At 38.8% G+C, this 27,837-nt stretch overlaps 1 protein-coding gene across 1 annotated transcript in view; it reads left to right on the top strand.

Moving 5' to 3' along the window:
* Positions 1 to 27,837, top strand: part of si:ch211-186j3.6 (neural-cadherin) — a 334,099-nt gene that overhangs the window by 289,253 nt on the left and 17,009 nt on the right. The window contains exons 33-35 of the mRNA XM_053316841.1: positions 377 to 641; positions 13,019 to 13,199; positions 21,079 to 21,323. Of these exons, the coding sequence (XP_053172816.1) occupies positions 377 to 641; positions 13,019 to 13,199; positions 21,079 to 21,323 (691 nt within the window). The remainder of the gene's footprint in view (positions 1 to 376; positions 642 to 13,018; positions 13,200 to 21,078; positions 21,324 to 27,837) is intronic.

The following is a 27,837-nucleotide window of genomic DNA, read 5'->3' as shown; positions in this document are numbered from 1 at the left end:
GAACAAATAAAAAATGTGCAATTTGTGATTAATTGTGATTTAACTCAAGACAATCATACGATTAATCACAATTAAATTTTAATCAATTGGTAGTCGTAAAATAAATGCAATATACTTACGTAAACTTAACTAAACCTGGCTAGCAACCAGTGCTTTGCTAGTGGTTAATGTCAATTACAAGTCTTTACATAATGTCTTAACATAATGCATAAATTGTCTACATCCAAATGGTCAAAATCAATAATTTCATCCAATAAAGCTTGTGTTTGGTTTGTGTTAAAATTATTTTGAAAAAGACTAACCAACCATCAGCAATGTCCCATTTTTATAATCAAAATTTAAACCTGATAAAAAATGTCCTCTTGTCCAATTGAAGATCTTTCAGGGCCTCCTCTGTGTTTACTACAATCTTGGTGATGGGGACTACAACCTAACCATGCCCACCTATCGCCTTGACAACGGTGAATGGCATGAGATCTTCCTAGATCGGCATGATAATGAGATGACACTGAGACTGGATGGTGGTGGAGGACAGCGGGAGGTGACGGGATCGCAGGGCCGGAGCCGAGAAATTGTCATTGACCCATCTGTGGTGATGCTTGGAAATACCTTCCCATCTGGTATCAACAAGAGCTTTCAGGGTAAGTGTTATCAACTCACTCTGCTCATAATCATCCAGTGCCTGAGTCAGGTTTAAGGACTTTTCATTATATGTTTGTTCACCTTTGAAAAGAACTAGGAGGGCATCTGTGGTCAGTTTTATGTCTCAATGTATTGTTCTCAGGAAGGACTTTCCAGACATCAGGCATTTAACAAACAGCAAATATGAAGGAGTTTCAGAATTGGATAACAGACATGGCCGAAAATATGGGTACCCTTCCACCTTTAAAAAACAAAACAAAAACAACAACAACTTAATTTTTTCTGTATTGAGCAAACTGTTCCAGTTCTCTCAGGGTTGATGAATGCTGTCTCCCAACTGTTCCATCAATGTCCAGTGAGATTCAGATTAGGACACTTCAGAATGGTCTGACATTTTCTTCTCATCCACTCTTGAGTGCTTTTTGATGTATGTTTAGGGTCATTATCAGCTTCCTAACACTGGGCTGTATGCTTCACTCCAAAATGCCTCGATAGTCTTCTGTTTTTCATTATGCCATGCACAGATTCAGGGCACCCAGTGCTTTAGGTAGTAAACTCATTCAAAGATATCACTGAGCCACCTTAATGTTTCATGGTAGGTATGATGTTCTTTCCTTCAAGGCTTCATTTTTTCTTCTGTACATATAGGGTAGGTGTGATTCACTGAAAAGCTCTAATTGTATTAATCTCTCCGCATGTTCTCCCAGAAGGATTGTGGCTTGTCAACATGCATTTTTGGCAAAGTCCACTCTGGCTCTTTTGTGTCTCCCTCTTAGAAGTGGGATCTTCCTGGGTCTTTTACCATGGGCGACAGCAACAGATGGAGATGGTGCCACTTGAAACTATTGTACCTTGAACTTTAAGATCAGCTTGGATCTGTATTGAAGTTTTCCTTGGTTCTTTATCGACCATTCAAGGAATCCTTCTGTTCAATCTCAGGCCAATTTTCCTCTTGCAACCACGTCCAGAGATGTTGGCTACAGTCCCAAGGGCCTTAACCTTTTTAATTATATTGGCAACAGTGGTCCCAGGAACATCTAACTCTTTAGAAATGGTCTTGTAACCTTTACGTGGACCATGCTTGGCTATTACCTTTTTCTAATGTCTTCAGACCACTCTCTAGTTTTTCCTCTGTTTTCTATGTTCAATGTGATGCACACAGTGACACAAAAGAGCAGAGTGAGTCATTTTCTCCTTTTTAAACTGGCTGCATGAGGGATTATAAGATTGAAAACACCTGTGATACTAATTTAAAACAACATAGTAAGCTTAAAGTATCACTACAAATCAATTATTTCTTACAACTTCTAAAGGGTACTATTAATTTTGCTCAGGCTATTTTAGGATGTCTTTGTCGAAGAGGTACCAATAATTTTGGCTATGTCTGTATATGTTGAGTCCTGACCTCTTTGCAGCACTTCCTTTGTCAGTGTAGTTCATTTTACTTTGCATTCACACCTGGGAGCTTCAAGTACATCTACATTGGTGCAGCTGGAGACTGAAGGACAATATCTTAGGTGGACAATAAGTACGAATTTTTAAAAATGTCTAACAGCATAAAATTGTACCATTGTGTCAGCAACCACTTGGTAAGATGCCAACATTTCTAACAAAACGTCCTCTAGACCCAGTTTGATTCACCAGATGTGGACAGCTGCTTGACTATTGGAGGCTGCTTCCTTCTGCTCTCTCTTCTGGTGTCTATGTGTTGCCTCTTTCTAAAACATTCATCTATATCAACAACTGTAAAATATTCTCAGATAATTTGTTCAATTAATTTCTAAATACATTGATTTATGGAGTTATGCTTGCTGAATAATACTAAAATAATTATTCATCTATGTAAAGCTGCTGCTCTTTCTGTCGTCATTATCTCTACTAATGATATTCACTTAATAAAGTCCTCAAAATTGGGTTGAAAACTACATAATGCAATAGTTAATAAAAACAATATTACACTTTACTATTATGCAATCGCGTAAAGAAATAAAAGGAAAAGAAAGTGACAAAGCTTAAAAGGAAAATGGTTATCAACACTACAAACACAGCAGAGCTGGGTAGGCTGATTTCTACTGGAGCTGCAGATAAGGTATTCAAAGACCCATCAGGAGTCACAGCCAGTTAACATAAGTGAAATGTGTCAAACACACAGAAAGCCGAGATATAAACCACCCTGGTGCAAAACACTGGCAATACACTTTGAACATGAACACCTGGGCAGCACCTTGTTGTTATCGGGTCGTTTGAAGTTGAATTCCAAGAAGTCTATGATTTATTGTCCAAAAGCTGGACTCTTTTTTTCCCCCTCCAATTGTGGGAGTATGGGTGGGTGCACACTTTTTCACAGCCCTCTGACAGATGACACCACTCTCCAAGCCTTCTTAGCCTTATCTAACATACCTTTAAACTGCCTTTGAATCCTATTCTCACTCAAATAAGGAACAGATAGTTAGTGGCTTGACTCAATCTTATAACTACATTGTATCTGCTTAGCCTTGGACTGGCCCACATTGAATAGATATGGCCACAAAATAAAATTTAAACTTGTTTTTTGTTTGCCTGTAAAATGCAGGTATAATGCAGGATTGAAACATAATTTTTTGGACAACTGTGGAAGAATAATGAAAGACCTCGACGACCATAGAGCAAAAGGTCTACTCACTAATGGATCTGCTGCTGTTTATGTTTCTAGACAAGACGTCACCCTGATATCCACAGACTGCTGGCTAGCATTAACCATCTGGCAGGTAGAGACCTAGACTTAAAAAAAATCTGAAAATTGTTCTCATAACCAGAGATGATACCTCGTCAACAAACACAAATGGAGAGCACAGACCATGTGCTGTCATTTTCACTCTATCCCTCTTTTAGATATCACTATTAAATTCACTACACCAGAGCAGCTTGCCAGTTGGAGTCATGACAGTCCCATAAACTGCAGTAGGTGCATATATAGTGTAACTCACGTCAGAGTTTGCAAGACTGTCCTGACTCAAAATAGCTAATGTAGCGATTATCATCAATGTTACTTTTTTGTCTAAAAAGAAACTTTTTGTGCACATTTTACTAACTCAGTTTTCACAATGTATACATTCTACACATTGTGCAAAAACTATTCAATAAATTACCCAGCTCTAATCTAACCTATATTGGCTGGCCTCGCAATTTCATCCAAATGTCATGGACCACTCAATAGTCCAGCTGTCGTCCCTGCTTACAGTATCTAGCTACAGTAGTCTTACAAATAGCACCTAATCCTACAAAGAAAGCCTAAGCAAAAAGCAAATCTTCTGCATCTTGTCCCAGCATTATATCTACATGTTTTCTGCTTAGGCTAAACTACAGTGGCAGGTCCAACTGGCTTGATAGGCAGTCTTATCTGAATGCAATGACCTGCTCAATTGACCCACCACTGTCACTTAGCTAATTGAACTAAAGTACTAATACTAACCTTTCTGATTTGAGAAACATTTCTTGAATTATATAATTTGACCTTGGCAATCAAAGCATACACTCCTGTCTATTATATCACTGGCTAATACCATCATGCTAGCTAACAACAAACAACTAACAACACCACGTTCAGCTATATGCACAACTCACAACTTCTTTTAAGCTCTTCTGGTGCATCTACCAGATCAGAATTAAAAGTTGTTAATATATTCTTCTTGCTAGCCTAAGGCCATCTCACTTAACATTTCTGTCCATCACTCGCCTCTACCTAATTTGACCACTCGCCTGGCCTTTCCATGTCTGACATGCCATGTGGACAGTTCTTAAATGATATCAATGTGTGAATGACCCTCTAAAGCCCTATTTGCATGGCATATTACTTGGTCCCCCTACGTATGTGTTTCATGTAAAGCAAAGTCTTTATTTTACTCAAACTTATTGCATTACTGGGCACCCACATAGAAAACAAAACTTGAGCAGCTGCGTTCTATTTCTTTAATCCACACGGACTCCGACCTATGTTCAGATGTTGCTGCCCGTCTTTTAGCAGCTGAGAGAGTGGACAAACTGCTTTCAACAGGCTGACTGACTACTACTAATTAAAATAGATTTCATGTTGGCTGCATGGGGAAAAAAATCAACACTGTTTGTATTTAATGATTCATTGATTTTATTTCCCCACCGACTGTAACGTGAGGGGAATCTGCCTGTAGTGAAACCAGTAGCTCACAGGCATGATGGGAGATCTGATGAATCGATATACATAGCAGGTGGGAAAGAGGCTGAAAAAAGGTGTGGAGATAACAAAAACCACAAAAAAAAGAACAACCTCAAACCAGAGATGCTGATTTGCTCTGGATTAATATTATCATGTGTCCTGTGTTTGGTGAAATAATCTAGAAAATTTATAGTGGAATATTTTACTTTACAAATTACTGACATGGCAGATTTGCACAGAATTTAAGATTACAGATGACCTCCACAATTACTACAAATTACTGGAGGGCACCAGTTAATATTAGTCCCATGTAAAGAGTGTTTAAGATTTCAGTCCTCAGAGCTCCAAACCACCCAGTAGACACAATGAAGAACCAAATCACAAAAGGATTGTGCAGCTTTTGTGGCCACTAAAACCTGTGCAAACGAAAGAAAAAGGAAAAAAAGCGTGTAATTCCTACTCCTGCAAAGGATGAAATGCACCACAAACTGCACTGCCAAGCAAATAGTATCATGGTGCGCCTATGCCATCTGCATGTACATAATTTAAGTAATGTTCATACATTTGTTGCAAAACGGTCAAATTCACAAAGACCAGCTCTAACTGCCACACACAGTTAAGGTGGAGTTATTAGCATCTTCAGAAAGTCAGTGTTTACTGCATGCACCCTCACTCCTCACTCACTCTGTCTCTCACTTGTCAAGTCTTCAAGCTTATGAGGCTAGAATGATATTAAATTGATATTAAGGGCAAAATCTGCAGTCAGACAAGTAGGGATCAAGTGGGGTTGTGGAATGATCTTCTATTTAGAAAAATAATAATATATGTGCTGATGGAGCTCAGGTTTCATCCATACAGTAAAGGACTGCTTTATTACAAACAATTCCACCATACCTGTAGATGTGTAGTAGAACATAGAACATTAATTACCATCTGATCCTGACTTATACAGTGTTAATGAATGTACACAGCTGTATAATGCTGCAGCCAGCTGTGACATACAGCCAGCTGCGGACAACAAACAGAACATCAGTACTGATGTCTCCTGGATTCAGTGACACCTGAACAGCATTATTGTCAGATTCAGACATTAATCTATCATGTTTCATACTTGCCTAAATCACATTTAATAACTGTATTCTGACATTTGACATTTCAGTAGATTAGATTATTTTATAGATGTGAAATACTGGAGAATTAAAAGAGGCAAAACACATGAAAGTTGATTTGGTTACCTCCATGTGCACACCTCTCTTAATTAAAGACACACAATTTGAGTTTTGTGTGCTCTCTGCAGTTATTATTATCCACCATTATTATTATCCATCTGTGTGCTGAAAATTTGGAGAAAAGCCTGAAACATAAAAAACTTTATAGGCGTGTTTGCAAAGTCATATCCTTAGCACAACATCTTTTGTGAATAGAACCTTAAAATGGGGCTACACAATTTAATATTAGTAGCAGCAATCCATTTGTGGATTTGGCCAGTAATTAAACAGACAGTAGTACCAGTAGTAAAGTAAAAAAAATAAAGTAGTGAATAGAGTAATTAGTACTAAAACTAATTTAGTACTAAATTCAGTATTACACAATTCCCCTAAATATTACACTCAAAATAGCTTTTTTTGAGCATTTAGAGCAGCATATAGTAAAAGAAGATCACCCAAATTAATAGATAATTTGAATCAACCATCAATCCCACTTGTGCATATTGGATTTTCTTTTCATTTTTATATGCTGGTTGGTAGAGAAAACCCTCCCAGTAATCCTCGTTTGGTGTTGTCGTCCTGATGCTTTTGGCAAGGAAATAGTTTATGGTGTTCCTACAAAGCAGCACAGTGCAGCTTTTCAAAGGGAGTACAAAAAGCAGTGATCATTCCGCATTGTCCGACAGAAGCCGTCCACAGGCAGATGATTGCTAGCAGGGCTGAATTGTTAGGAGGTAAACATTTTCTGCAGAGAATGGAAGAAAGGTTATGACACACAACAGTATAAATCTTGCTAAATGTCCCTTTCAGTGGAGAACTGACAGACCGTACAATGGCAAAATGGTAAAATAACACTGAAGAATGTTTGCTAGGCACTATCCAAACATCTTGGTGCATATGTGTGTGTGTGTGTGTGTGTGTGTGTGTGTGTATGTGTGTATGTGTGTGTGAGAACTAGATAATATGTTGTTTTATTTGTGTCACAGGGTAAAGTGAAAAGGTTGGTGTTGTTGTTCAGGGCGTGTGAGACAGTTTAACAAGTATTTCTCCTGAAAAGCCCTCCCAGAAATAGGTCCTTTTATCTATTTATACGTGCTCTTTTCAAAGGAGAATTGTGATGTTTTCATGTGTTGATGAATGATTGATATGACAGTTTAATGGCTAATTCAACCAAATGCATCTTCATTGTTAGCTGGGATGATGGCTGTCCCCACAGCTGGGTGTATGCATGTGCTATGTGTGTGCATGTGTAAAGTGTGTATATGCGGTTGTGGTGTGTGTGTCTGTGTGTTAGATTACACAACACATTTGAAACCTTTTGTTGGAATATGGTTAAAAAAAACCATGTCAGAGAAAAGCATGGATGTCATGTGCTTATATCATTCAGAGAGTGTGTGTGTGTGTGTGTGTGTAAGATGTCACATTTATTGCAGTGAGAGTAAGCAAACCAATATTTTTTTTTGAATACACCTGTGTACACGATTTTCCGTCTTTGCAAATAACCTGTTACTCATTTTTTGTACTGATCTATAAACAAAAACATGATGCATCGCAACTCTGAGACATATTTATGGTTTTCATTACATGATTCCATCTCTGGGAAATTAATGGTTTGGGGTGGAAATTAACAAATGCTCGTCCTGCTCATCATCCAGACAGTAGTTGGGGGGGTTGAGAGCACAGCAGACACCAGTTTACTGTTCCTTTGGAGTTCAAACACATTTTCACTACACTCACCTCCTGGTAAATAAAACTCAGCAACTCTGCTCCGTTCCTGAAGATTCATAGCATATCTGTGTGACTGCAGTTCAATCACCGACTCAACTTGCTGTCACCGCACCGCACCATCCATTAAAGGAGCTGCACTACAACACCCTTGCAACACTATAGTCTTGTCAAGTGTGTCATCTTCCCATTGTTATTTATGTTATGGCTAGGTTTCAGTTGATGGAACAAGTTTGCTTGTGTTGTGTCCACACGACCAGCAATTGTTTCTATTCCAGATGTTCACTCATTCATTTGCACCTTTACCCCAAACTGAGGAAAGCAGGTATAAAATAGGAGGCAGTTTTATAGCGCACACAGAGAGAGAGACTATAACAGAGAGACACAGTTTAAATAGTGCACTACAAAGTGACTTTAGTAGAGCTCTCTGTTCAGCAACATAAAACACAAGAGCAAGAACAAAAGAGTATTTTTTTCCCCAATTTTTCACACAACATTATCTTTCTGTTTACCTCAGGTTACTCCTCTCTATTTTTCCTGACTTTTAACACCTCAGATTTTCCCATTTATAGACTGTAGAAAAATAATGAACTTCGCCCCCTTGAAGTCACTCATTGGTTGTGGACTCCCATTTTGAAGCCTCAAGTTTGCATTGCGACATCACTATCTTGGAGCCAGAAGGGTTAGGGTTAGACCATATATGGATGAAAGGGTTGAGCTTGGTCAGCACGGTGCATTTGCAGCCTGTTGTTAACTGGGATAATGCTAATGCACCCACCTGTCATTCAAAGCAGGCATGTCCTTAATTATGCATAACTTTATGCATTAATAATATTTAAAAGGGTGCATTATATAAAAAATTGCTGTACAGTGGAAATATGGAAATTAGCAACAGAGACTGAAATTGTTTGCTGTACCAAGTTGTAAACATGTTTATTTTAGCTTTTAAGTTGGGCATATAAACACAGGGGTCGATGAATACTGACTTGCTTTTGGAGCCAGCATCAAGTTGCTAATCGAGGAACTGCAGTTATAAGCACTTCTGGGTTAGCTTCATTTTTCAGCCCTGTAGGTTGCTTCCTTCCAGCTTAAAGTGATAAAGGCAGCCAGCTGTTGTTAACCTACAATGTCAACTGACGAATTTAAAACTTTCACCAAAAATTTCCCACTGATTTTTCCCATGTCATTTAATCACTGATCTTTTTGATGAGCTTTTGGAATGCATACACCCCTGCTGTTTCTTCTTTTGACCCAGTTTTTTCAAGTTCAAGCATAAAAGAGTTGCTGAGCTCAATTTCTTAAGGTATGTGCAAAGCATGTTAAAACAGCCCAGCGTCAGATTTTACAGCAGTACCTTATGCATTTCAGATGAACTATGGCTGTGCTCATTTTAAGTAACTATTCCACTTAATAAAAACATTACGGTGATGCAACGGTATCTGCCCCAGACAGTATTTTAAGTAAAAGAAGGGTTATTTAGGGGTCTACATAGGCACATAATTATAGGCACAACATAATTTTCAGCATGTACAGTCTGCAGGGTCATAAACTTTAGGCTGCATGGACCTTCATTAACATGGTCAAATTATAAAATTCACTCATTGTGCACCTTTGGAAATCATTGCAGGTACACTTACGTATAAAGTGTATTTGGACTTAAGAATGAGCCTTCATGGTTAATTATGTTGCTTGAAACAATCGAGATATGAATTTCTCCGTTAGCCACAGAAAGGACTGAAGTACACATGCTACCAATCACTCTTGTTAGATATGATTTTAGTCTCTAATCACACTGATGTCAAATAATGTCAATTTCTGTAAAATATTGGTTTACCGCACAGCACTAGGAAAAGAGAGTGATAAGAAATACATTTACACCTGAATCAAATGTTGGCAGGTCAGAAGATTTGGAAAGGAAGAGAATTTCGATATGGAAACAGAGAAATATAGAGAAGACTGAGCCACTGTATGATTACAGAGAGAGGAAGAGGTCATAGCCATGGAGAGAGATAAATACAGAGAGAAAGTCAGCTCCCTGGAGTTAGACAGTGAGAGCTGCAGACAGCTGTGCCTCAGGCATTAAGAGGCGATGCATGTGTTTATTAAATGGACTTTAAAAGCATTTCCCTTCAAAAGAGGCAGACCTGATATAAGGTGGCAGGGAAAGTGCACGTGTGCGTGGGTCTACATTCCCTTTTGTGAGTATGTCTTTTCAAATAGTTAAAAAAGGGGAATGAGATGTTAACGGACTACACCAGCTTTACAATTATGTGATGAGAACAGAAGAGAGCAGAAATATCCTCAGGAGTTTACTGGCTCTTGTGCTCCATGGTAACACCTTAGCAACACACGCTATACTGAGGTAAACTTAATGACTTATTTTTGTGTCTGGTCATTTACATGACCCATCCCTCATGGAATTATTTCAGCACATTAATAAGCAACAAATCAGATATCTCAGCATATTAACCCACCATCATCTAACAGCACAATCAAATTCTAACAAAACAAAATCTACATGTGCACACATTAGTGCTGAACAGTGGATATTTGATCCAGTTCATAAACCAATAGTCTGCGATCCATGAAGAGAGTCTGAGGAATGTATCTATCATGTTACTTTTTTCTCCAGTTCCATGTTTTAGTAATATATTCAGAAAATGCAAAGACATTATCAAAAAGCTCTGTTCTCAGTACCTATCAAATCTAAATCAGGAACATTAACTTTTTTTAAACAATATTTGTAGTAAATCATGATATAATGGACAGTATAGAATTACATTAGTTTGGTTCTCAGTCTCATCCAGCTCACAATATTCACAAATGATTTCATCGTCAGTCACACCTCTGTATCTTCCAGTTTCAATATAGCACATCTTAACTGTGCACAGAGTGATCTCTGACTTTTGGGTCAATTATATTTAACATATTGCTCACATTAATTTTCCTAAATAAACATTGAGGTCTCCATTTTGTCTTTCACAAAATGACTTCTTTCCATGATTGGGTGAATTTAAACTCCTCCGCTTCCACATTTGCTTTTTGGAAATAGTTTTATGTCAAGTCCACAACCTCCTACTAAATCAAATGATTTGGATGTACATTAGCCTCCGACAGACAAATCCCAATAAAACCATTTCCCTAGCGACCCTGTTGGTTGGTGAACCCAGCAGTCTGTTCCACAGGGTCTCCATGCTGGCCTTCTATCTTACCTCATCTTTATCATAGATCTTAAGCAGTAACTCAGCTGCTGGTAAACACAACTTGCAAGCTGCTGACCTCTTTGTAAGAAAAACATGTTGGTGTTTCTCTATGGGTTTCTTTAAGATATGAATGATTGTTAACTCAGGATAGTGCCAGCTGTACTCTCATGAGCTCTTACTTGCATCATAAATCAATGTGTGCATTGTGGTTATGCTAATCAGACAGAAATCATGTAATGTTAATTACCACTTATTTTAAAGCTGCTACAATTTCACATCCATCACTTCTGAGGTAATGCCAGTGTACTATGAGAACTATAATATGCCACTGTGTTTCAATCAAGGCTGCCAGAATTGCAGGTTAGTACAATTGATTGGAATACGATATTTCTAGTTTATTTCAACATTAGAACAAAGCCTCATTGTTATATAAGTTCAGGCAGGGTAAGATACACCATTGTTCAGATGATTAGATATGTTGTTAAAAGACTGTTTTCTCATGTTATTATTAATGTAGACCTGAAATTAGTGTCCATGCCCACTGCATAACAAACTATGCAGAAATATAGCAGAGCCTGCAAAACACAGTAGATATAGTAGTAAAGTCTGCTGCTGCACATGGCATACTCTTCTCACTCCAACACATCGCTACAAGGGGAAGCTTTCAACTGAGATGTTGAAACCTTTATTTACAACGGCAAACTCACTGAGAGGCAGCTCTCTTTTGAAGGAGTACCCTGTTAGCAGTGACAGTAAGTGTGACAAGCAATAGGTACATGATAAACATCACCACTGAGTGTTAAATAGAAAAACAGTTGGCGACAAGAGACAAGTTAATGACAGCAAAGGCAGAGAAACAATAAAAGTTAAAACATTCACATTCAACTGGTGGTTGTGTTTGCAGGATATACCACCCTCTTATTATTATCACTCCCCAGGCCATGCTGTGCTGAGTTTGGTGATTCATTGTGGGGAGGGACAAGGTCAGAGCCTCAACACCAAACTTAAATGCTCTACATTAACATAGTAATCTGCTGACTGAAGTGTGGTAGATACAGTAGTTCAAAGATGAGCCAGGAAGTCTGTCTACATATGAACTGTGATGGATGTAGGACACAGTGTTGGTTCACAATTTATTTCTCATTCTGTGAAGTTTGGCTAACAGGAGTTCGCTTAAAATCTGTCTTATCATCTGACTGCTGTTTCTTGCTCTATTGGGCTTTACTTTAGCAATGTCACCATGTTCTCAGATTTTAGTAATTCCATAGTTGATTACACAACTTGATCTCATACCAGGTTGTCAAATACCAACGCTTTGTCTGCCGTTTTAAACACCCAGAGCAAGTGGTGTGGTCTGGTTAGGTTTTGACCAAAAAGCTCTTGGCCAAACCTATTAAAATAAGGTCTAAGTTGTAATAAACTGGAAGTCATATTCATCCATTCACACACACACACATTCATATGCCATTGGAGCAATTCAGGGTTAAGTATCTTGCCCAAGGACACATGGGCATGCAGACTGGAGAAGCTGAGAATATAACCCTGATCTTCCGATTAGTGGGTGACCTGCTCTACCTCCCCTGTTCCCAGTGAAAATATTTAGCCTCTGTTCTTAGAGATTAGAGTTTGTACTTTGTAGAGAAATATAATGTGAAGCAGTGACATGTGTAAACAGCACCGCAATCAGTGCTCCATGGAGCACATTCTGCAGTATCAAACATGTTTGCAAATCTTTGCCTACAGTGTTTGCAGTGATTTCCTTGAAGACTGTGAATGGCATTTTCAGACACTGCAGTAAACAAATTACAACAACAAGCTCAATGCAACACTCTTTCTAATTAAAAAACAACAACATAAAACACACACTTTCCTGGGCAGCACTGTGCAGGTCTATAACGTGTTAAAACTGAAGCCAATAATCTATCAAGAACATGTTTGTAATACTCTGTTTCCACTACTCAACAAGTGCACGAGGTAAAACGTATTTAATTTCTTTGCAGTGGTAGGTGAATAGACAGCATTGTATTTCTCATTCCACTAAACCCTCTTTTCCATTTCCCCCCCTGCAGGCTGCATTAGAGACCTACGCCTCAATGGGCGCTACATGCCACTGGACGGTCAGCCGCGTGATGGGGTTTCCCAGGTCAGCATGCAGGGCCTCTCCCAGGGGTGCTCGTCTGACTCCTGCAAAAGGAACCAATGTAGCCCTCCTTTCACCTGTGTTGACCTGTGGAGAGTGCACGAATGCAGGTACACGCACAAACCCAAACGCACGCAACTGTTATCCATGTACAGTCAAGCACATTCACACTTGGATGTTCTACATACACACTCATCCTTTTGACACAAAGGCATAAAGACACAAACACATAAGTCATCCTTGGGCTTTTTTTTTTTTTTTTTTTTTGGTAAGATTTATTTTAGGCCTTTTGCCTCTATTTAGATAGTATCTGGCAGTGATGCCAACAGGAAACAAGCAGAGAGAGAGGGGGGAATGACCTGCAGCATAGGACCATGGTCGGATTCAAACCAGTGCTGCGACTACGTATGTGGCATGCGCTCTAACCACTCTACCACCAGGGTGCTCCATCCTTGGGCTTTTGACCTTGCTTTTATTTTTCCGCACAACCTCATGCATAAACTCTAAAATAACCCGACCCTCTTGGCAACAAAGGGAAATTGTAGAAGAAAAAGCGTCCGTGAGCCTTTATTTGTTTTAAAGCTGGTGAAATGTCTGTGCAAATTCCATGGCAACTGCTTTATGGCACTGCAAGCACTCAACCACGTGTGCATAAAGATGTTGGTTTATCAACAGGACATTGTGCCAATTACCATCCACTTGAGGTAGGGGGATGATTAGAGAAAACAAAATCCCAGCTGGCAGGATAGAAAACAATGAGGAGTTTATAAGGACATGAACATTTACCAGGTTTCATGAAATTACGTTACGGACTTTTACTCCCAAGAAAAACAATGTTGCATTATTGGAAGTGTAGGAGCCAGCATTTTTTCTAGTAAAGGTCAGGATGTCTGACTGTTGCATCATTTTTGGCTACTAGTTTTTTATTCTGTCCTTGAACAACCATCAGCTTAATGGAAGTGCAACAGTAAATGGCTGTGGTAACATTTAGAGGGATAAACATTAAAACATTAAATCTGACTCAGATGGATTCCTTTCCCACAAAGTAAAGCTAACCACTCAGGACAGGGAACGCAAACTGATAGTAGCTTATTCTGTTTCTTTAATCTACCTTTTATGGGTTTGATTGACTGGTTAGCTGTCTTTTCAGGAGTGTGAATGTTTGTATACCTGAAGCAATTGCTTTTACTGTGCCCTCATTGTTCACTTTGTTGATTAAACTCTGTGAACTGAAATGACAAAAATGTGAGGGGACTGCCACACAAGTCTCCAAGTGTCAAACTAGTTGAAGCTCGCTGCAAATGATGATGATGTCCATTTTGTTCTTTCTAAGTGATCTCCTGTTTGAAAAACAAATGAGCTAGTAAACTCATTTAGCCTCTTAGCAAGGGAAGAATGTCATTTGAACTCAGATCAGTGCTGCGCCGATGCTATAAAGCCTGCCTGACAGAGGAGAAAATACTGCGGAGAGGCTTCAAAGTCAGTCCTACTGTGCTTCATTGCATATGACATCACAATGGCGCCACTGGCCGCTGCACACATCTGTCATTTTGGCAGAATTGTCAAAGTAAACTCCGAAAGCACAAAATCATTTGTTCGCATCACTTAACAACATTAAAATGGAAATGAAAAACATGGATGTTGCACCAGGGAGGCTTAGTTGTAAGAAAGGCAGCGGGGTGCGTGTTGCCACAGGTTATGGGTGAGAGGATGAAATACAAACCAGGAGGTCTCTTTTTTAAAGCTTATCAAACATAATGACATGGTGGGAGCAGCAGTCTTTGAAAGAAGAGTGTAAACTCTGGCAGCTGTAACTTTCTGCTCTGACTCAGTTTTTGTGAGCTTAGCCAGGGATCAACTTTTTGCCAGATGATGCTGTTTTTGGACGGCGCTCTCTGCCACAGGACCCTCGATAAACTAAACTATCACTGCAGTCTCATTTAAAATGGATGAGAAAGCTGCGTTTCTGAGTTGTTACTATTGTCAATCTAAATGTGAGCCAGTGAGAGCTGATGCACTCAACAACTGCCATTTCTGCCATTGAAATGTGATGAGTAAGTCACCTGTTCAGTCATTGAGACAAATGACTGAACAGGTACAGTAGGTGAAAATAAATGACTTTACCTGCCCTCTGATACTGATGGGACTCAAACTAGTGCTTGACTATTTTCAGTGCCATCTCCTGTACAACTCTCTGTATGCGGGTTTAGCTTGTTTGTCAGCTCGTAATGGGAAAATGTTGTGCAGTGAAAAGCTGCAGCAACCTAACACCCTTCTCCTCCGGCACAGACCGAATCAAACCTTAAGTGCTCATAGCCACATACACTAATCTCAGCTATTTTTCTGCCACTGGAAACATCAGCCTCCATTCAGTCTGTGCAGCCTCCTAGTTTTCAATCTTGCCTTTCCTTTTTTTTTTTCTTCTTCCCAATCCTCTGATCCACTCACCCACATCATCCATCCACCAGGCTCTTTTTTTTTCTTTTTTTTACAATAGCTCTCATTCTCGCTCTCTGCCCCTCTATTTCTTGGTTTGTATGACTCTCATCTTGTTCGCTCCTGTTCAGTTTTTTCACCTCTGTACTCTCGCCACACACACACATAAACGCACACGCACACACTTAAAATCTCCAACACCATTTGCTTGTTCGCCTTGTTCTCTTTTCACCGCTTGACCTGAACCTTGGAAGATGATTAGAGAGTAGTAAGCACTTGGGAGTGAGTCCTCCATCCTAAACGATTGATACCTCACACTCTCCACAGGGAGATAATATAAATGTGCAGTAGTCAAACTGTGCTGTACTGTACCGTAGTGTTTATTTTCTCTCTAGGGCTCAAATAAATAGTTATAAATGAATTTGATTCTTGTTAAAATATTTATATGTATCTATGAATGATCATTTGCTTAACCCGTGCCCCAAACAGTCCAATCGTAACTTAGCAACCTTAATTAGGTACGACAGCTGTGTCAAGCTGTGTATTTCTCCACATGCTGAATCTGTGTGAGTGGTGCTGCAGTAATGAGTGACACTCTGCAGTTAAAGAGTTTGGAGGGTGGTATGTCTTTATTCCTAGTCTTTCCAAAACTAAAAATGAGTATCACAAAAGTACATGGAATGGATTAAACAGTGTGTTGATCTGCTCAAACAAGAACCCCCAACATTGGAGGTTGCAGCATGGCTGGCCAATTAACTTCCTCCTGTCACGGTGCAGGCTTCATTAGACTTCATAGGCCTAGGGCCGTCACACTACCTAGAGAAGTAACCTACATTACTTCCAAGGCAAAGAAGCACATCATTAGCTAACTAAACTATTCTGTGGATTACAGTTACGTAAATCCCCATTCAGGACAGATGCACACAGTATGAGTTTAGAGTAACAGTGGCAACTTTGGTCTACACTCCAACTCTTGTTAACTTTCCAGCTAAAATTGTGTTATGTTTTTTTTTAACTCATCAGTTAGTTCTTATCTTCAAAGTTCTTTTCTCTTTAAATTTTGAAATTTAAAATGTAATATATTTAAAAGAAAAATAATTTTCAGCCAACTTCAGGGAAGTAGGCTAACAGTGACAGTTTGTCATTCCAGCTGACAGAGTTGTGAATGAGAAGCTTTTGTTTACTTCTATGTGGAGCCCAACTGATATATGAGTTAACAGATATGGGCCAATATTGGCCTACCATAGATGTATCGCTATCGGTTCTGGTGCCAATTCTTTTTTTCTTTTTTTTTTAAGAAATACAGGCTCCATTTTATATTTGATCCTTTTTTCTTGATTCAAGTTTACATAATAAATTCACTGTGTATTTTAGTGTTTCAGTGCACTGATGCCATTCAGTAAAAATGGTGTTTATTCTTAAACTGTAAAATATCCTACCTAAAATACAATTATGAATTTTGTGTAAAATGTACCATTGTTATCATTGCAAAGTAACTAAGGCTTTAGTGAAGGGTCAAACAGTTTAAAAGTTATAAGATCAAAAATGGATCATGCAAAAACAAAAGAAAAATTAATATTATTTTACAAAAGCACAATTTACAGTGTAAAATGTTTATCATTTGTTTTATTGCCTTTTTTTCCTTCACTGTCTATATTCTGCAGTTGATGAAAGCAAAATCAATCAGCTGTTAGAACATTTCACAATAAGACACCTTTAGCTAATTAATGAGTGAGCATGCAAGAGAAAAGAGAAGCAGTGTTTAGATTGACCTTCAGGCCTATGAATACTGAACGCTGAGCTTTTGTTGTGGCATAATAATCTTACCTATGGTTAATTACCTTTTACAATGTTGTGATTCAGCTGGCATTTATAGCTGCAATAAGAAGAGTCATTTATATCTATGGAGAGTGATTCCACAGATGTTTTTGACTTTGGTTGTCTTTGAGGAGTCATTCTACTTTTTTTTATTGGACTTTATGTCAAAAACACACTACACTGGAATGATAGAGAGCAGAGAAAGAGTGATGTGGCTAACAATTTTACACCATGTTCCCTTCTTTTTTGCACTTGTTAAAATCTCCTAACACCTGCGGTCGGTGCAAGATGGAGACAAGTGAGAAGCTTTTGGTAACGAGAAATTGAGCAGTTACACCAGCAGGTAGTGCTCAGCTAACTTTCTCAAGAATATCAGACGTGATATTTTCCAGCATATATTTCTGATTTAGACTCAAGTTTGTATGATGACCAGTGTTGCTATTTTGTGAAATTGAGACATAAATACCAGTTCTAGCAACTTAAAATCAGTCAGACTCTTAAACTTTATATTGCTGTCCATGAAATGCAAATCAAAGGTTGCATTTGTTCAAACCACTCACAGTAAAGCATCTGTAATAATATATACTTTGAGTAAACAATACCTAAAATAACAGAACATTTATTTACTTTGAACACTGCTAAGCTTCTTAAAATCACAGTATTACATCAGTTTGAACATCTTAAGCCTCCATAATAAGATGTATTTCTAAAATATGTAGGCACAGAGAAGTTATGTGAGGGGTTTGATCACATCCTTCATATTTCACTGGATCAAAATTGAGTATGTCTTGGCAGATATTGAGAGATTCAGAGCTGCAGAGGACTGTTAGCTTCCACCCACTCCTTCCTCAACAGAGCTGTTAAATCAGGAGGAGAGTTAAGGTAAAATTAATAAATTAGATCTCAACAACTTTCTCTGGAAATGTAAACAACATTTTTACCAGCTATGATATTGCTCTACTCTCTATGAGCAAAGAGCTAGCTGTTTTATATCATGGTCAGGGTTATCTAGTTATACAAAATCACACCCAATTTGATATAAATTATAACAAAGGTGCGTATTGTATACGGTTACACCTAGTGGTGGTTATACCTAGTGCTTGATGTCATATGGTAACAGAACAAAGACATATTTTGATCAAATAATTACTTTACATTATTTTACTGATATATTTTAGAATATTTTTGGACATATTTGGCTTGTACCAAAAGATAAATTAACAGTTAATACAATGTATTTAATACATGTATTTATTATTTCACAGTGTCTTTCAATTGGATCAGCCACCAAGTCTGGCAACTAAAACAATTTAATATGCTGCACGAATGAATATGTTCAGTCATGTTAGTGGCATAATGCTCAGCCCACTGCTGCGGTCTAGACTGAAATATCTCAACAGTTATTGGATAGGGAGCGCCTTGGTGGCGGAGTGGGTAAGATGCGTCCAATGTCCTAGTTTGATTCCAGCAGAGGGACCTTGCTGCAGGTTATTTCCCTCTCTCTCTCTTCTTCCTGTTTCCTGTCAGCCTATATGCCACCCACTGTTGAACAAAGGTAAAAAAGCCCAAAAATAAATCTAAATAAATAAATAATAAATAAATAAACAATAAATATATATAGATTGCCGTGAAATTTAGAGCAGACATTCATGGTCCTTGGAGGTTAATATTTCTGAATTACTTTGTTGATCTTCTGACTTTTCCTTTAGCCCCACTGGTAGGTTGACCTTTTTGTTTTTTATTGAAATATCTCAAAAAATATTGGCTAGATTGCAATAAAATGACCCTGTCGTTTCCACCGTCAACTTGTTCAATATATTTGATTTATGACCTTGCATACACTCCCATCAGCCTCAGCTGTAGGCCTACTTTGTGTTTATCGCTAATTAGCAAGCGCTAACACATTCAATTAAGATGATGTACATGGTAATCATAGAGGTAAAAACATCAACATGTAAGCAGCATTATTATCATCATGTTTGTGTGAGCATTTGAAAGCAGAGCTGTGCCTAAGTATAGCCTCACAAAGCCGCAAACATGGCTGTAGACTCTTAGTCTTGTTATTCTTATTATTATTATTATTGGGTGAAATGACCATGCATGATGGTATAATTTGAACATCATTTCCAGCAGCAGCTGTTGTCAATGAAAAACCTCTGATAAACCTGCCCATCACAAACACCAGAGAAAGTTAGTGACGTTTGATGATCATAGCAGAGCTAATAAAAACCCAGATGCTTTTCTTAGGAGCTGGTGGAGACCACAATGGAGCTAAAAGGGGAAGGACTATTTTGGGTTGGCCAGTAACATAAGTCCCAATTAATGTTATTGTTGCTTCATATGTTGTATAAGCAGACAGCTGTTTGCCAACAGGCTGCTATACCAAAAGAAGCTGATAAACTGTCACGTTTCTTCTCACAGTTCTGCCTCATGTGGCCAAACAAATAAACTACTATAGCTTTTAGAGATTACTTTACAATATATTATGTTGAAAATATGTTATTGTTGTACATCAAGGTCTACTTCTTCTTCTACTCTTTTGATGGACATTTGCTGTCTATTATTATGTCCCCCTGCAGTTGGAGTTGCAGTTGCAGAATATATACTATGTGATATATCACATCACCTCTGCGTTTGTGTGCAAACATACGTATCTTTGTGCACAAGCTGGAAGACCATAAGATATACTGTTAACAATTAGGTGGCACGCTTAACAAAACACTACTCTACAGCACCTCTAGTGGTCAAAGACTGCACAGACTCCCTAAATTAAAGGCGAGGAGAAGATCGCAGTTAAAAATAAAAATGTTAAAACTGATTATTGTGGGTACATTAACACGTACATACCCATTAACCATCTTAAATCTCCACTGTCTTACTTTGTGTATAAATAGTACTTCCTGCATCGACAGTGAATGCTGCCAGCTAACGTAAAGTTTGGCAGACAATGGGGCAAATTAACCCTTTAGAGTCTTGCCTCAAACAGTTAGGAGATAAATTATAGCACCACTTTTATATTTAGGGCTTCCGTTTCGTAGTAGAGTGGAGTCAATATTTATAAGCATGAACAAACCTCCAGAGACCAGAGGCAAGACTCCTCTCTGATGTCATCAGAATGTACAGCCTGGAGCTGCTCCATACACTTTGAATGGGACACTGGGTTAATGGGCTCATAAAATGTTTGTTTGAGCTGTTAAACCCAAATGAGCTTTTAATTATATGGCGCTTTCTGAAGTGAGGCAGAAAATGTGCCCCTGTCTGCATAAACTCATCCTAGTTACTGACACTGCCACAGTCAGCTTTTTCATCTCTGGTTCATTCTCTATTGAGGTGTGTATCTGTGGAAGAGCACTAAGAAAGAGTAATAAACTTTCTTAGCAGTAAGAAATGGTAATAAACATTGTTTTATTGTATAAATTAATACTTTATTTTTTAGTTTATCTTTCAGTGTTGTGTTTTAAAGAGCCAGTTCCTCTGCTTTCATTTACACCTGTTTTCCTTGATGTATCAAGTATTTGCTTCTGTAATGAATCACTTCCTTTCAAATGAATTCATCTCATGTACATCCAAGTGATCTTATCTCAAATTAATTTATGATTCTATGTGCTCCCCTTTTTGTTTTCTTCCCCTCTCTTGTTCTCCCTCTTCTTTTAAATTCACCCTCTTGCCTTTATCTTCCTTCCCCACCCCCCTCCCCTCCCCTCCCTGTTATCCCTGCCCACCTTTTCCATGCAGATGCCCCCCCGGTCACATGGTCCGCGTGAATGGGACCAAGAAGTCCTGTGTGTACACACTGTGCGCCACGCGGCCGTGTCACAGAGGAACCTGCGTGGCCCAGTCACCCTCCAAATTCACCTGCCACTGCCCAGAAGGTTACAGGGGACGCCACTGTGAGACCACTCTGGCCATCTACAGGGAGGACGTGGGCCTGAGCTTCAGCTCCCTCTTCGCCATCTGCATCTGCTTCATGGCCCTATTAGGTAGATACTGCAACAGCAGCATGTCATACATACAGTAATGGGGGAAAATTGAGAAGGATGGGCACAGCAGGAGGGCTGTCCTTCATTTCTGTGTGTGTGTGTGTGTGTGTGTTTTGAATCAGTAATCGTATCTCTCCTCTCCCTATGAGCCAAAAATGCTAAACATGTAGAGGGGGGAAAAAAAGAGTAATCTAACCAGTGGAAACTTTAGAGCCAATTATTCTGAGCCAAGCCCAAAAATATTTTTGCTCTTCAAAACTTGGCATTGTAACGTAGCAGAGCAGAACTTTACTTGAAGTGTCGGAGGGAGAGGTAGTAACAAAGCTAGAAGCATACAGGCAGAACGTACTTTCAGACAGCAAGCAGACTGGACACTGTTGCTGCTGCCTCCAGTGTGCAAAAAGCACAGTTTGTATGGCTTTAGCGCACACACACACACACACACACACACACACACACACACACACCTCCAAAATCACAAAATTGCCTTTTATGTATGTTGAGTTTTGCCTCTATCGGTCTTCTCAGGCCTGCAATTCCCTGACTGTTCCATATGATTTCTGTCAAAATATGACTATTAATGGGATTAAGGCAGAGTCTGTAACGGGTCAGATTAATGCCTGCCAGTCTTACCAATAATGTTGTTCACATGTCAGTGAGTGTAATCCGGGGTTTTGCAGAAGCGTCGGTACTCATGTTCTGTTTGTTGCCCACGACTGTGAAGGATTTGTTTCTTTTGAGTTTATTTAATACCTGTAGTCATCACACAGCAGAGGGAGTGATATGTGCGCAGTAATTATTTAAATCTGACAATACATGTAAACCCATGAAAAGTAATTACATTATTATTTATTCAGCTGAAAAGAAAAAAGAAATATGAATGAGAAGGCTCTGGTGGATGTTGGATTTGTTCCAGATCCGTGGCTCAGGAGGTAGAGCGGGTCGGCCTCTGATCACAGGGTTAGTGGTTCAATCCCCTTGTTCCCCCTGCCACATGTTGAAGTGTCCTCAGGCAAGATACTGAATCCTGCAATTACGGTGTCAGAGTGTGTGTTTGAATGGATGAATGAGAGGCAAAAAAAGAAAAACCCAAACAACCTGTAAAACACTTTGGATAAAAAAGCTATATAAATGCATTTATTTACCGTAAGACAGCTCAGCAAGTCAGACCCCCTCCTATTACATGATAAGTAAAATCAAGTAAGCCTGCAATTTACCAGAAATCACTTCTAGCAATTGTCTTTAAGTCCAACCTGAGCATTGCATATGAAGTCAGCCAGCGAGTTTGCTCTGAAGTGGATCCATGTTATTACATAGGTTGACAAATACTAGAATTCCCATCTACACAGCAGGATAGCCATAAAAATGGCAGACGTGAAAATAGAGCACATATCTGAAATATAAAACCTATTACATCCTAGTCTAGTTCATTCAAAGCTCTTCCTTCCCCTCTCTCTCTCTCTCTCTCTCAATCACTCACACGCACACCACAATATGATGACGACGCGTACCAGATGTTTCTAATGATGTAATAGATGTTTCCTTGATAATTAGTACCTCGCTTTTTCCCTAGAGGCTTGTTGCACAAGGATGCAAGACCCAAGGGACAGCATTATCACACTCATAGCAGCGATCTGACAACGTACATCGCTTTGAATTAGATGTAATAATTACTGTACGAGGCTCCTTTTAACCTCCTGCTAATCTCTTGCCTCTCTCTACACCTCCCACTGTAGACACATCCTTATTGTTCACATTTTAATTGACAAAACAGTGAGCTGGGGTTAAATGGGGGTTATCTATGGGTGGTATAAAACATTGAGCAGTGTATCTTTTAATAACAGAGCCATTCATATGTCCACAGCCCACACGTAGAACATCATCTCACTCACATGTATACACTTATTCAATAATCACAAACAATTATGCAATAATAATACTAAATGATCATCAGGACTGCAGTAAGACATTTACTCTGAGTCTTTTATATTTGGATTAAATGGATAACTGTGATTAAACTTATCCAGTTCAATTGAAGAAGTAACATTACCCACAATAGTACAATACCCATAATATATAACTTCTGGCAATTAGCACGCATGATCCAAACAGCAGCAAACCGCATACTGTATGTAGTATGGAAAACACATCAAAAGTACATGCAAAGCATATTAAATAGCTTTTCCAATGATCACAGTTTGATTGGAAGACTATAAAAGCCTACTTAAAGCAGACTTTTGGCATCATTTGCATGTCCTTTTGATCAGTCAGGAGTTCTTCAGCAAAAGGTCAGATAGTCCCAAGAGGAATTGTAGGTTAGCATAATAGCCACCAAACTTCTTCAGTGGTACGGTACTGTACATGCACTTCCTCTCGCCTGTGGGTGGATAGACTGCAACACACACTTGTCTGGTTTTGTATTCTTAAAATGCACATTTTTCTGTCTGCCTGCTTTGCCTTTCTTTTTCGGCTTGTTGAATATTCATCTGCCTGTACCTTTAGCTCCGTATTCCTATTCCTTAAGGATCCTCTGCTGAGAAAGCGCCTCAGGCACAGCCGTACACAGAGAATGAGTTGTCAGTACAATGACATGTTCCCCTTGTTTAATTGAGGACAATACAACAGAGCAGTAAAAGAGCAGTATGAGACAGAACAGAGTACAAGAGAGGAAAACAGATCAGAGAAGTACAGAATGAAAAGAGGCACCCAGCACTAGCAAGAAAACAGGAGGGAGTCAAAAAAATAAAGCAAGAGAAAAGAAAGCAGGAGGTACATAGGTACTCCTGAGAAGGATGGTGTCAATGTCACAGTGCTGCCGGCCATATCAGCTTGTCTCATTGGTGATTCACAGGGCACCTCCTTCCCACCCTGAGACCAGACAGACACAGTTCAAATGATCATCGCTCCTGCTCTTCCTCTCACCCCCATCCCACAATAACTCTCTTCAAACTTGGCTCTGGGCTCACATTAAATGCGACATCCGACCTTGATCCCACTGAAGCTCAGTTCTGTTTTAAGTGTTAATTACTTGATTTGTAGGCATATAAGGTGCTGTTTACCCAAACCTGCAGAAATTGAGATCAATGCTCCAGGGGCTTTGGTAGTAATTTCAATCGGTAGAGCATTCCTCGCTCGATCGGTCAAGCGTTCCTCACTCTGAAATTTAAGTAGCAGCAAGAGAGACTTTTCTTTTTTTTTTAAGTGCCTTCATCCCATGTTGCTTGTGCAGACTCCAAATGTTTGAATAGCAAGAACAAAAGGAGGGCAGCAACTGTTTTCATGCAGCGCTGAAGAAAGATGGGCTGTTCTTTTGAGATTGTTATGATGAGCAAAGATTAAAGAAAAATCCACAGTAAAACAGAATTCCAATTATTTAATTCCATTTGATCTCATTGGTCAGTATTGTATAATCAACGTTGAAAAATGAGGATGCAGTGCGATTTTATATAGCAAAATGTATTATTAATTATCTCATAACTGAAGTTTTGTTCTTTTTAAATACATTTTTATTTAGCCATTTTAGTCTAGAAATATCTCAACAACTAGTGGATGTATTGCCATGAAATCCCATATTGCAATTCATGGTCTCCAGATGATGATTTCTGCTGTGTTTAATGATCTCATGACTTTTCATCTGGTGCCATAAACGGGCCAAAGTTCTAACTTTTCCAGATGATCCCCAGACTTTTTCTGTAGCACTGCCTTGAGGTTCACATATTTTGTTTTTTATGAAACGTCTCAACAAGGTTTGGATGGAATTTGGAATAGACGTTCAGGGTGCCCAATGGATGAACCCTAATAACTTTGCTGATCTCCTGATTTTTCATCTAGTGCCGTAAACAGGCCAAAGTTTTCACTTTTCCAATGAAATCTATTCAATATAACTTTAGACATTCATGGTCCCTAGAAGATGTACTTTCTAGATAAGTGTTGGAGTTGCTCAGTCACTCTTCCATTGATTAGACAAGGAGAGCGGCAGAGTTGACTCAGGGTCTGTCCCCAGGGTTATGAGTTCACAGCAAAGTTTCTATTTAAGAAGTGTCAGCACAACCACACACCAAGTCAAAGTCCAATCAGGTAACTCTTGGCAGTATTAATGATTAATAGCCTGGCCCTCTGAATTTAACATGTAGCTTGAATATTGATTTGGTACTCAATGATCTGAATTCATTTATTCTGTTTGCTTATTTTGGCTTCAGTATATTTGTAGTAGTGAGTGAATATCGTCCTCTCTTCACATCCAGACCCTTGCCCTCATTTTGTGTTTATATCTCCTTGTTTTTCTGTATTTGTAACTCAATTTATTAGTTTGACATTGACATATGTGCCTGTGTTTCTGAAACTGTTTTTCTTACATTCCCTTTTTAACCCATTAAACACAAGAGAAGTTGATGCATCTACTTAATAGCAACATGGAAATGTGATGCAAACCCCTGCTATCTTATTTTCCCTCCAAATATAAAACTCTGGCACTCTCAAATAGCCCACTGATTAATAATAAAGCTGCAGACATTAACACACACCTGCAGCTCGATTCTGGCAGCAGACCTTTGTTTCATGTCATAGAGAATCATTTAGCGAGCTGTCATAACTCACATAAAAAGGTTTTTGTTTGGTGATCATCTCTTAAGACTTGGTCATTAAAGTTTTGTGCAAGGGTTGCCATTAAAAAGATCTGTTCACTCACTAAGAAGTTGTTCAGTTACTAATAGACAAAAAGTTTGCCTGGAAACAAAGACAGATAGAAACCTTGAGTATAATTTGTAAAATGGTCAGCATTACATGTAGTTAATTTATGATGATCTACTTTATGACACGAGGAGTCACTAGTATGGTACCTCTGTGTGGCTTTAAGCAGTCATACAGATTTAGAGCACTGAGATTAAAGAAGGATATCAGATTAGGGACACAGATGTTTGTCAATGAGTCACATACTGAATATATCCTTTCAATCTCCTCTGGCAGATGAGCTCAGCCGTCAGTGCAGTGATTGCTGCATTGATTCTATCACACTAAACAGCTAAGCCCTTCAAGGTGAAGATGTTTCCAAGGTTATCTCAGTGTGTTGGTAGGAGTTTGGTGGGAGATTGAACAAACAGTTTAGCAGTAAAGACAGCACATGAGAGAGATTTAAACTTCAGTAAGTTTTGTTTACACAACAGAAGATATTCTAGGCATTGGTATGGCAGCTAATGGAAAGCCACAGATTTTCTATTTTATTTTCTTTATCTGAGACTCAGATAAAGAAAAGAAAAGAAAATAAGAAAACTTATTTTGTCTCACATAGTTTGTCTCATATACTTGAGCAAAGATATGTGTCAGGAATTTACTGGAATCATAATACCCACACAGTTGTAATAGCTCTTAAAAGGGTTTCTTGTTCAATTTAGTATAACTTTTTCATAAAGTTTGGAGACTTGTGAGAAACAGATTAAACAAGGCTATGCTACAGCTATGCTAGTGGCTTTATGAGGCAGTACTTCTATAAGGTCATGATTGACGTACAGTATTGCTATCAGATAATCTTTGCCATCAATCCATTCCTGCTCTTCTGAATCTAAGCACAACCTTCAACCGTTCTTGGTCCAATCCTCTTTTCAATCTACATGTTTCCTTTAGTCTACCGTATACATAGAAATAACACCAGTTTCCATTTTTAATCAGATAATATCCAGATTTAGAGTCAAGACATCCATAAGTGGATGTCACAGTGTCCTTGAGTTAAATATTGACAAGACAGAATAGCAACCATAGTATTGCTACTGATACAGGTCAAAATAGTACAAATATCCACATTTTCAACAGTCTTGGTTATCTGTCCTATTCAGCATTGCAGGAATCATGGTGTAATTTTTGCCTGCAGCATCAGTTAAGACATGTTAAATCAATTGTTCAGTCCTGTTTTCTAATGTAGAACTTTTTACATCAACATCCAAAGACTAACATTAGTGGAGAGGAACAGCTAACGCCAGCAGTAAGACCCAAGAACGACTGACACAAACACACACATTGCCGCAATAAACAGCTTAATCCAACTCTGAGGTGAAGAAAATAACTTGGTGCTTTGTCTATTTGACCTCAAAAACCCTGCCCCCGCTCAGCATGTTGGACAATGATGGCTTTCCCAGCAGAGAGGCTGCTCTCCACTGCTGGAGATATGACATTAATAACAACACAACGGAGCACTCCACCTCTCCCTCACTTTGTTGTTCTCCTTCAGGCAGGAGGCTGTAAGATGCTTTCAAATTAATTAATGTGTTAATTAATGTAGTTAACTGTTGCAAATAGGAAAGCTTTGGACCATTTATCTTACTTGCCAGTTATGTTTCAAATTGGAATAAGGGCACTAGTGAATGGTTCGGCATACATTCTGGAGCAAAAGACTGATAATATTGCCACCTTTTCTGTTTATTCAATCAAGTATAGGTTTTTGAATTGAGAATCCATTCTGAATCAAATCAGAAACCAAGAATTAGAATCAGATTGAATTATGGATTCCCAAGGATTCACACCT

The sequence above is a fragment of the Scomber japonicus genome, chromosome 1 (assembly GCF_027409825.1).
Source record: "Scomber japonicus isolate fScoJap1 chromosome 1, fScoJap1.pri, whole genome shotgun sequence".
NCBI classification, from domain to species: domain Eukaryota; kingdom Metazoa; phylum Chordata; class Actinopteri; order Scombriformes; family Scombridae; genus Scomber; species Scomber japonicus.
This window is presented reverse-complemented; position numbering and strand designations above follow the sequence as displayed.